Source organism: Engystomops pustulosus, chromosome 9 (genome assembly GCF_040894005.1).
Source record: "Engystomops pustulosus chromosome 9, aEngPut4.maternal, whole genome shotgun sequence".
NCBI lineage: Eukaryota > Metazoa > Chordata > Amphibia > Anura > Leptodactylidae > Engystomops > Engystomops pustulosus.
Genome location: NC_092419.1, coordinates 109,661,971 through 109,674,758, shown reverse-complemented (window position 1 = coordinate 109,674,758; position 12,788 = coordinate 109,661,971). Strand labels below are relative to the sequence as shown.

At 50.5% G+C, this 12,788-nt stretch overlaps 1 protein-coding gene across 1 annotated transcript in view; it reads right to left on the bottom strand.

The window, feature by feature from the left end:
• Positions 1 to 152: 152 nt before the first annotated feature.
• The window catches only part of UCK1 (uridine-cytidine kinase 1), a 15,266-nt gene continuing 2,630 nt past the window's right edge, over positions 153 to 12,788 (bottom strand). Inside the window, exons 2-7 of the mRNA XM_072125592.1 lie at positions 1,398 to 1,557; positions 1,228 to 1,324; positions 1,000 to 1,142; positions 826 to 920; positions 622 to 670; positions 153 to 548 (exon numbers count right to left, since the gene is read on the bottom strand). Coding sequence (XP_071981693.1) covers positions 367 to 548; positions 622 to 670; positions 826 to 920; positions 1,000 to 1,142; positions 1,228 to 1,324; positions 1,398 to 1,557 — 726 coding nt within the window. The 3' untranslated portion in view covers positions 153 to 366. The remainder of the gene's footprint in view (positions 549 to 621; positions 671 to 825; positions 921 to 999; positions 1,143 to 1,227; positions 1,325 to 1,397; positions 1,558 to 12,788) is intronic.

Genomic DNA, 12,788 nt, shown 5'->3' with positions numbered 1-12,788 from the left:
TGATTGGCTGCTGGATGTTACCTTGTTCACATGCATGAAACCTCTGCCGGCTCTGTATACTACAACCCTCATCATTCTGTAGAAGGTGCCAGTGCCGTGGAGAAATCATATTCGGCTTCACTAGAATATCGGCTGTGTCGGTGGGGGCATAACATCTATGGACATGTAGTTCTGGCCCCCGTCACTGGGGGGCGCTGAACCACACACAGTCACGTGAGTAACGTCTCTTCTTCATCTTTAGTGATCACAGTAAAAAATCTGAGATTATTATAAATAAAATAAGAACATTTCACCATTAGGGATGGGTCCCAGCGCTCGGCCTCCTGTAGCCCTGGGATGTGGAATGATGAGGGCAGTAGTCCGGTCTCAGTGCGGCCGGCTGCTGGACTCCAGGTGAGTGCGCTTCCCAGGGACCAGAACGGCCCCAGTCTCTCCAGGACCCGGGAAGCTTCGCTTCTGCGACCGCCCGTTGGCTGATCCGCGCTGCCACTTACAGATGTCACCGTTCAGGATGTCCTGGATGTGCTGCACTATCAGGTTAATGGCCACTGAGAGGGAAAAGAAGAAGGTGATGAGAGCGCCCCCTGCAGACAGATCAGGAGCTGCACAGCGTCTACTCACCCATATTATCCACACCCCGGGGGATGATGACGTCCGCATACTTCTTAGTCTACAAAAGGATTATAACAAGGGGTTAACAGCAGCGACATCTGAGCTGATACATTGTAACGAGATTACAAACTGCAGGTGAGAGGGAATCCTGGGGCGCCCTGAATGTGGGGGCGTCCTCCTCCCTGCTGGACCACGGCCGACATAGAGAATTACCGGCAGGGAGAATTCCTCGAAGGCCGGCTTGACGAAGGTCGTGTACTGCGTGAGGATCTGCTCCAGCTCCCTCCCCCGCTTCATGTCTCGCAGGACTGCAGGATACAAGAAGAAGGATGTAACCCTGAGGTCTCCCCTCCTCATGTGTTCTGTGCACTCGGCCCGGACACCGACCTCTCCGCGACAACCGCACGTCCGAATCCGTGTCCACAAACAGCTTGAGGTGGAACATGTCCCGGATCTCCTGGTTGTAGAAGGCCAGGATCCCCTCAAACAGCAGCACGTCCGCGGGGTAGACGGTGGTCGTCTCCGGTAACCTGGATACAAGGCAGAGGCATCACCCACCGGGGGCCACAGGGGGCGCTCACTCACACACATCACCCTATGACAGCAGCTCCTCACCTGGAGTGTGTGACAAAGTCGTACATGGGGACGTCCACGATCTGTCCCTCCAGGATCCGGGTCAGGGTCTGATACATCAGATCATTGTCAAAAGCATCTGAGGAGGAGAGAGAACACTGTGACGACACTGCATCCACGCAGAGCACGGGCCAATCATACAGGGCACTCACCAGGGTGGTCAAAGTTATACTGGCCCTTGAGAGCCCGCGCCTTTTGCTCGGGGGTCAGCACCTTGTAGAAGCGGTCCTGGCTCAGGATCACCACCTTCCTCTGCCTCTGGTCCACCTCATTCTGCCCCAGCAGCTCCATGATCTTCTCACACACTGTGGACTGGAGAGACGCCATAGACTCAGTGCAAGGAAGCGCAGCGCCCCCTAATGGTGCCAGGAGGAGGGGCAGTGCATGAGCAACAGGAAGAGGACCCCCAAATCATAGAGAATAACGAGCAGCCCAGAGCACAATGTCACCCAGAATCCTGGGTATACCAAGAGCCACCACTAGGGGGAGCTCACTACATACACATTATACACCACCACTAGGGGGAGGTCACTACATACACATTATACACCACCACTAGGGGGAGATCACTACATACACATTATACACCACCACTAGGGGGAGGTCACTACATACACATTATACACCACCACTAGGGGAAGATCACTACATACACATTATACACCACCACTAGGGGGAGCTCACTACATACATATTATACATCACCACTAGGAGGAGATCACTGCATACAGATTATACACCACCACTAGGAGGAGATCACTACATACACATTATACACCACCACTAGGAGGAGATCACTACATACAGATTATACACCACCACTAGGGGAGATCACCACATACACATTATACACCACCACTAGGGGGAGCTCACTACATACAGATTATACACCACCACTAGGGGGAGATCACTACATACAGATTATACACCACCACTAGGAGAAGCTCACTACATACAGATTATACACCACCACTAGGGGGAGATCACTACATACACATTATACACCACCACTAGGAGGAGATCACTACATACAGATTATACACCACCACTAGGAGGAGATCACTACATACAGATTATACACCACCACTAGGGGGAGATCACTACATACAGATTATACACCACCACTAGGGGGAGATCACTACATACAGATTATACACCACCACTAGGAGATCACTACATACACATTATATACCACCACTAGGAGGAGATCACTACATACACATTATATACCACCACTAGGAGGAGATCACTACATACAGATTATACACCACCACTAGGAGGAGATCACTACATACACATTATACACCACCACTAGGAGGAGATCACTACATACACAATATACACCACCACTAGGGGGAGCTCCTCACATACAGATAATACACCACCACTAGGAGGAGATCACTACATACACATTATACACCACCACTAGGAGGAGATCACTACATACACATTATACATCACCACTAGGAGGAGATCACTACATACAGATTATACATCACCACTAGGGGGAGATCACTACATACAGATTATACACCACCACTAGGGGGAGATCACTACATACAGATTATACACCACCACTAGGAGGAGATCACTACATACACATTATACACCACCACTAGGGGGAGCTCACTACATACAGATTATACACCACCACTAGGGGGAGATCACTACATACACATTATACACCACCACTAGGAGGAGATCACTACATACAGATTATACACCACCACTAGGGGGAGATCACTACATACAGATTATATACCACCACTAGGAGGAGATCATTACATACAGATTATACACCACCACTAGGGGGAGCTCACTACATACAGATTATACACCACCACTAGGGGGAGCTCACTACATACACATTATACATCACCACTAGGGGGAGATCACTACATACACATTATACACCACCACTAGGAGGAGCTCACTACATACACATTATACACCACCACTAGGGGGAGATCACTACATACAGATTATACACCACCACTAGGGGGAGGTCACTACATACAGATTATACACCACCACTAGGAGGAGATCACTACATACAGATTATACACCACCACTAGGGGGAGCTCACTACATACACATTATACACCACCACTAGGAGGAGATCACTACATACACATTATACATCACCACTAGGGGGAGATCACTACATACAGATTATACACCACCACTAGGAGAAGCTCACTACATACAGATTATACACCACCACTAGGGGGAGATCACTACATACACATTATACACCACCACTAGGAGGAGATCACTACATACAGATTATACACCACCACTAGGAGGAGATCACTACATACAGATTATACACCACCACTAGGGGGAGATCACTACATACAGATTATACACCACCACTAGGGGGAGATCACTACATACAGATTATACACCACCACTAGGAGATCACTACATACACATTATATACCACCACTAGGAGGAGATCACTACATACACATTATATACCACCACTAGGAGGAGATCACTACATACAGATTATACACCACCACTAGGAGGAGATCACTACATACACATTATACACCACCACTAGGAGGAGATCACTACATACACAATATACACCACCACTAGGGGGAGCTCCTCACATACAGATAATACACCACCACTAGGAGGAGATCACTACATACACATTATACACCACCACTAGGAGGAGATCACTACATACACATTATACATCACCACTAGGAGGAGATCACTACATACAGATTATACATCACCACTAGGGGGAGATCACTACATACAGATTATACACCACCACTAGGGGGAGATCACTACATACAGATTATACACCACCACTAGGAGGAGATCACTACATACACATTATACACCACCACTAGGGGGAGCTCACTACATACAGATTATACACCACCACTAGGGGGAGATCACTACATACACATTATACACCACCACTAGGAGGAGATCACTACATACAGATTATACACCACCACTAGGGGGAGATCACTACATACAGATTATATACCACCACTAGGAGGAGATCATTACATACAGATTATACACCACCACTAGGGGGAGCTCACTACATACAGATTATACACCACCACTAGGGGGAGCTCACTACATACACATTATACATCACCACTAGGGGGAGATCACTACATACACATTATACACCACCACTAGGAGGAGCTCACTACATACACATTATACACCACCACTAGGGGGAGATCACTACATACAGATTATACACCACCACTAGGGGGAGGTCACTACATACAGATTATACACCACCACTAGGAGGAGATCACTACATACAGATTATACACCACCACTAGGGGGAGCTCACTACATACACATTATACACCACCACTAGGAGGAGATCACTACATACACATTATACATCACCACTAGGGGGAGATCACTACATACAGATTATACACCACCACTAGGAGGAGCTCACTACATACACATTATACACCACCACTAGGGGGAGGTCACTACATACAGATTATACACCACCACTAGGAGGAGATCACTACATACAGATTATACACCACCACTAGGGGGAGGTCACTACATACAGATTATACACCACCACTAGGGGGAGATCACTACATACACATTATACACCACCACTAGGGGGAGATCACTACATACACATTATACACCACCACTAGGGGGAGCTCACTACATACAGATTATACACCACCACTAGGGGGAGCTCACTACATACACATTATACACCACCACTAGGGGGAGCTCACTACATACACATTATACACCACCACTAGGGGGAACTCACTACATACACATTATACACCACCACTAGGGGGAGATCACTACATACACATTATACACCACCACTAGGAGGAGCTCACTACATACAGATTATACACCACCACTAGGGGGAGCTCACTACATACACATTATACACCACCACTAGGAGGAGATCACTACATACAGATTATACACCACAACTAGGGGGAGATCACTACATACACATTATACACCACCACTAGGGGGAGGTCACTACATACAGATTATACTCCACCACTAGGGGGAGATCACTACATACAGATTATACACCACCACTAGGGGGAGATCACTACATACAGATTATACACCACCACTAGGGGGAGATCACTACATACACATTATACACCACCACTAGGGGGAGCTCACTACATACACATTATACACCACCACTAGGGGGAGCTCACTACATACAGATTATACACCACCACTAGGGGGAGCTCACTACATACACATTATACACCACCACTAGGGGGAGATCACTACATACACATTATACACCACCACTAGGGGGAGCTCACTACATACAGATTATACACCACCACTAGGGGGAGATCACTACATACACATTATACACCACCACTAGGAGGAGATCACTACATACAGATTATACACCACCACTAGGGGGAGCTCACTACATACACATTATACACCACCACTAGGGGGAGATCACTATATACAGATTATACACCACCACTAGGGGGAGGTCACTACATACAGATTATACACCACCACTAGGAGATCACTACATACAGATTATACACCACCACTAGGGGGAGCTCACTACATACACATTATACACCACCACTAGGAGGAGATCACTACATACACATTATACATCACCACTAGGGGGAGATCACTACATACAGATTATACACCACCACTAGGAGGAGCTCACTACATACACATTATACACCACCACTAGGAGGAGCTCACTACATACACATTATACACCACCACTAGGGGGAGGTCACTACATACAGATTATACACCACCACTAGGAGGAGATCACTACATACAGATTATACACCACCACTAGGGGGAGGTCACTACATACAGATTATACACCACCACTAGGGGGAGATCACTACATACACATTATACACCACCACTAGGGGGAGATCACTACATACACATTATACACCACCACTAGGGGGAGCTCAATACATACACATTATACACCACCACTAGGAGGAGATCACTACATACACATTATACACCACCACTAGGGGGAGATCACTACATACAGATTATACACCACCACTAGGGGGAGATCACTACATACAGATTATACACCACCACTAGGAGGAGATCACTACATACACATTATACACCACCACTAGGGGGAGATCACTACATACAGATTATACACCACCACTAGGGGGAGATCACTACATACACATTATACACCACCACTAGGAGGAGCTCACTACATACACATTATACACCACCACTAGGAGGAGATCACTACATACAGATTATACATCACCACTAGGGGGAGGTCACTACATACACATTATACACCACCACTAGGAGGAGATCACTACATACAGATTATACATCACCACTAGGGGGAGGTCACTACATACACATTATACACCACCACTAGGGGGAGATCACTACATACACATTATACACCACCACTAGGGGGAGATCACTACATACACATTATACACCACCACTAGGGGGAGCTCACTACATACACATTATACACCACCACTAGGGGGAGCTCACTACATACACATTATACACCACCACTAGGGGGAACTCACTACATACACATTATACACCACCACTAGGAGGAGATCACTACATACACATTATACACCACCACTAGGGGGAGATCACTACATACAGATTATACACCACCACTAGGGGGAGCTCACTACATACACATTATACACCACCACTAGAAGGAGATCACTACATACACATTATACACCACAACTAGGGGGAGATCACTACATACACATTATACACCACCACTAGGGGGAGCTCACTACATACACATTATACACCACCACTAGGGGGAGCTCACTACATACACATTATACACCACCACTAGGGGGAGCTCACTACATACAGATTATACACCACCACTAGGGGGAGCTCACTACATACACATTATACACCACCACTAGGGGGAGATCACTACATACACATTATACACCACCACTAGGGGGAACTCACTACATACATATTATACACCACCACTAGGAGGAGCTCACTACATACAGATTATACACCACCACTAGGGAGAGATCACTACATACAGATTATACACCACCACTAGGAGGAGCTCACTACATACAGATTATACACCACCACTAGGGGGAGCTCACTACATACACATTATACACCACCACTAGGAGGAGATCACTACATACAGATTATACACCACCACTAGGGGGAGATCACTACATACACATTATACACCACCACTAGGGGGAGGTCACTACATACAGATTATACTCCACCACTAGGGGGAGATCACTACATACAGATTATACACCACCACTAGGGGGAGATCACTACATACAGATTATACACCACCACTAGGGGGAGATCACTACATACACATTATACACCACCACTAGGGGGAGATCACTACATACACATTATACACCACCACTAGGGGGAGATCACTGCATACAGATTATACACCACCACTAGGGGGAGGTCACTACATACAGATTATACACCACCACTAGGAGGAGATCACTACATACAGATTATACACCACCACTAGGAGGAGATCACTACATACACATTATACACCACCACTAGGGGGAGATCACTGCATACACATTATACACCACCACTAGGGGGAGATCACTGCATACACATTATACACCACCACTAGGGGGAGCTCACTACATACACATTATACACCACCACTAGGGGGAGCTCACTACATACACATTATACACCACCACTAGGGGGAGCTCACTACATACACATTATACACCACCACTAGGGGGAGATCACTACATACACATTATACACCACCACTAGGGGGAGATCACTACATACACATTATACACCACCACTAGGGGGAGCTCACTACATACACATTATACACCACCACTAGGGGGAACTCACTACATACACATTATACACCACCACTAGGGGGAGCTCACTACATACACATTATACACCACCACTAGGGGGAGATCACTACATACACATTATACACCACCACTAGGGGGAGCTCACTACATACACATTATACATCACCACTAGGGGGAGATCACTACATACACATTATACACCACCACTAGGGGGAGATTACTACATACACATTATACACCACCACTAGGGGGAACTCACTACATACACATTATACACCACCACTAGGAGGAGCTCACTACATACAGATTATACACCACCACTAGGGAGAGATCACTACATACAGATTATACACCACCACTAGGAGGAGCTCACTACATACAGATTATACACCACCACTAGGGGGAGCTCACTACATACACATTATACACCACCACTAGGAGGAGATCACTACATACAGATTATACACCACCACTAGGGGGAGATCACTACATACACATTATACACCACCACTAGGGGGAGGTCACTACATACAGATTATACTCCACCACTAGGGGGAGATCACTACATACAGATTATACACCACCACTAGGGGGAGATCACTACATACAGATTATACACCACCACTAGGGGGAGATCACTACATACACATTATACACCACCACTAGGGGGAGATCACTACATACACATTATACACCACCACTAGGGGGAGATCACTGCATACAGATTATACACCACCACTAGGGGGAGGTCACTACATACAGATTATACACCACCACTAGGAGGAGATCACTACATACAGATTATACACCACCACTAGGAGGAGATCACTACATACACATTATACACCACCACTAGGGGGAGATCACTGCATACACATTATACACCACCACTAGGGGGAGATCACTGCATACACATTATACACCACCACTAGGGGGAGCTCACTACATACACATTATACACCACCACTAGGGGGAGCTCACTACATACACATTATACACCACCACTAGGGGGAGATCACTACATACACATTATACACCACCACTAGGGGGAGATCACTACATACACATTATACACCACCACTAGGGGGAGATCACTACATACAGATTATACACCACCACTAGGGGGAGGTCACTACATACAGATTATACACCACCACTAGGAGGAGATCACTACATACAGATTATACACCACCACTAGGAGGAGATCACTACATACACATTATACACCACCACTAGGGGGAGATCACTGCATACACATTATACACCACCACTAGGGGGAGATCACTGCATACACATTATACACCACCACTAGGGGGAGCTCACTACATACACATTATACACCACCACTAGGGGGAGCTCACTACATACACATTATACACCACCACTAGGGGGAGCTCACTACATACACATTATACACCACCACTAGGGGGAGATCACTACATACACATTATACACCACCACTAGGGGGAGATCACTACATACACATTATACACCACCACTAGGGGGAGCTCACTACATACACATTATACACCACCACTAGGGGGAACTCACTACATACACATTATACACCACCACTAGGGGGAGCTCACTACATACACATTATACACCACCACTAGGGGGAGATCACTACATACACATTATACACCACCACTAGGGGGAGCTCACTACATACACATTATACATCACCACTAGGGGGAGATCACTACATACACATTATACACCACCACTAGGGGGAGATTACTACATACACATTATACACCACCACTAGGGGGAACTCACTACATACATATTATACACCACCACTAGGGGGAGCTCACTACATACACATTATACACCACCACTAGGGGGAGATCACTACATACACATTATACACCACCACTAGGGGGAGCTCACTACATACAGATTATACACCACCACTAGGGGGAGAACACTACATACACATTATACACCACCACTAGGAGGAGGTCACTACATGCAGATTATACACCACTAGGGGGAGATCACTACATACAGATTATACACCACCACTAGGGGGAGATCACTACATACAGATTATACACCACCACTAGGAGGAGATCACTACATACAGATTATACACCACCACTAGGGGGAGATCACTACATACAGATTATACACCACCACTAGGGGGAGATCACTACATACAGATTATACACCACCACTAGGGGGAGATCACTACATACAGATTATACACCACCACTAGGGGGAGATCACTACATACAGATTATACATCACCACTAGGAGGAGATCACTACATACAGATTATACACCACCACTAGGAGGAGATCACTACATACACATTATACACCACCACTAGGGGGAGATCACTACATACAGATTATACACCACCACTAGGGGGAGATCACTACATACAGATTATACACCACCACTAGGGGGAGATCACTACATACAGATCATACACCACCACTAGGGGAGGGGGGGCACTGCCTGTCACTGGAGGGGAGGAGGGGGGGGCACTGCCTGTCACTGGAGGGGGGGCACTGCCTGTCACTGGAGGAGAGGAGGGGGGGGGCACTGCCTGTCACTGGAGGAGAGGAGGGGGGGGGGCACTGCCTGTCACTGGAGGAGGGGGGGGCACTGCCTGTCACTGGAGGAGAGGAGGGGGGGGGCACTGCCTGTCACTGGAGGAGAGGAGGGGGGGGCACTGCCTGTCACTGGAGGAGAGGAGGGGGGGCACTGCCTGTCACTGGAGGAGAGGAGGGGGGGGGCACTGCCTGTCACTGGAGGAGAGGAGGGGGGGGGGCACTGCCTGTCACTGGAGGAGAGGAGGGGGGGCACTGCCTGTCACTGGAGGAGAGGAGGGGGGGCACTGCCTGTCACTGGAGGAGAGGAGGGGGGGCACTGCCTGTCACTGGAGGAGAGGAGGGGGGGGGCACTGCCTGTCACTGGAGGAGGGGGGGGCACTGCCTGTCACTGGAGGAGAGGAGGGGGGGCACTGCCTGTCACTGGAGGAGAGGAGGGGGGGCACTGCCTGTCACTGGAGGAGAGGAGGGGGGGGCACTGCCTGTCACTGGAGGAGAGGAGGGGGGGCACTGCCTGTCACTGGAGGAGAGGAGGGGGGGGGCACTGCCTGTCACTGGAGGAGAGGAGGGGGGGGGCACTGCCTGTCACTGGAGGAGAGGAGGGGGGGCACTGCCTGTCACTGGAGGAGAGGAGGGGGGGGGCACTGCCTGACACTGGAGGAGGGGGGGCACTGCCTGTCACTGGAGGAGGGGGGGGCACTGGCTGTCACTGGAGGAGGGGGGGCACTGCCTGTCACTGGAGGAGAGGAGGGGGGGGCACTGCCTGTCACTGGAGGAGAGGAGGGGGGGGGCACTGCCTGTCACTGGAGGAGAGGAGGGGGGGGGGCACTGCCTGTCACTGGAGGAGAGGAGGGGGGGCACTGCCTGTCACTGGAGGAGAGGAGGGGGGGGGCACTGCCTGACACTGGAGGAGGGGGGGGCACTGCCTGTCACTGGAGGAGGGGGGGGGCACTGCCTGTCACTGGAGGAGGGGGGCACTGCCTGTCACTGGAGGAGGGGAGGGGGGGCACTGCCTGTCACTGGAGGAGAGGAGGGGGGGGCACTGCCTGTCACTGGAGGAGAGGAGGGGGGGGGCACTGCCTGTCACTGGAGGAGAGGAGGGGGGGGCACTGCCTGTCACTGGAGGAGAGGAGGGGGGGCACTGCCTGTCACTGGAGGAGAGGAGGGGGGGGGCACTGCCTGACACTGGAGGAGGGGGGGGCACTGCCTGTCACTGGAGGAGGGGGGGGCACTGCCTGTCACTGGAGGAGGGGGGCACTGCCTGTCACTGGAGGAGGGGAGGGGGGGCACTGCCTGTCACTGGAGGAGGGGAGGGGGGGCACTGCCTGTCACTGGAGGAGGGGAGGGGGGGAGCACTGCCTGTCACTGGAGGAGGGGAGGGGGGAGCACTGCCTGTCACTGGAGGAGAGGAGGGGGGGAGCACTGCCTGTCACTGGAGGAGGGGGGGGGCACTGCCTGTCACTGGAGGAGAGGAGGGGGGGGCACTGCCTGTCACTGGAGGAGAGGAGGGGGGGGGGGGCACTGCCTGTCACTGGAGGAGAGGAGGGGGGGGCACTGCCTGTCACTGGAGGAGAGGAGGGGGGGCACTGCCTGTCACTGGAGGAGAGGAGGGGGGGGCACTGCCTGTCACTGGAGGAGAGGAGGGGGGCACTGCCTGTCACTGGAGGAGAGGAGGGGGGGCACTGCCTGTCACTGGAGGAAAGGAGGGGGGGGCACTGCCTGTCACTGGAGGAGAGATGGGGGGGCACTGCCTGTCACTGGAGGAGAGGAGGGGGGCCACTGCCTGTCACTGGAGGAGAGGAGGGGGGGGCACTGCCTGTCACTGGAGGAGGGGGGGCACTGCCTGTCACTGGAGGAGGGGGGGCACTGCCTGTCACTGGAGGAGAGGGAGGGGGGGCACTGCCTGTCACTGGAGGAGAGGAGGGGGCACTGCCTGTCACTGGAGGAGGGGAGGGGGGCACTGCCTGTCACTGGAGAGGGGAGGGGGGCACTGCCTGTCACTGGAGGAGGGGAGGGGGGCACTGCCTGTCACTGGAGGAGGGGAGGGGGGGCACTGCCTGTCACTGGAGGAGGGGAGGGGGGGCACTGCCTGTCACTGGAGGAGGGG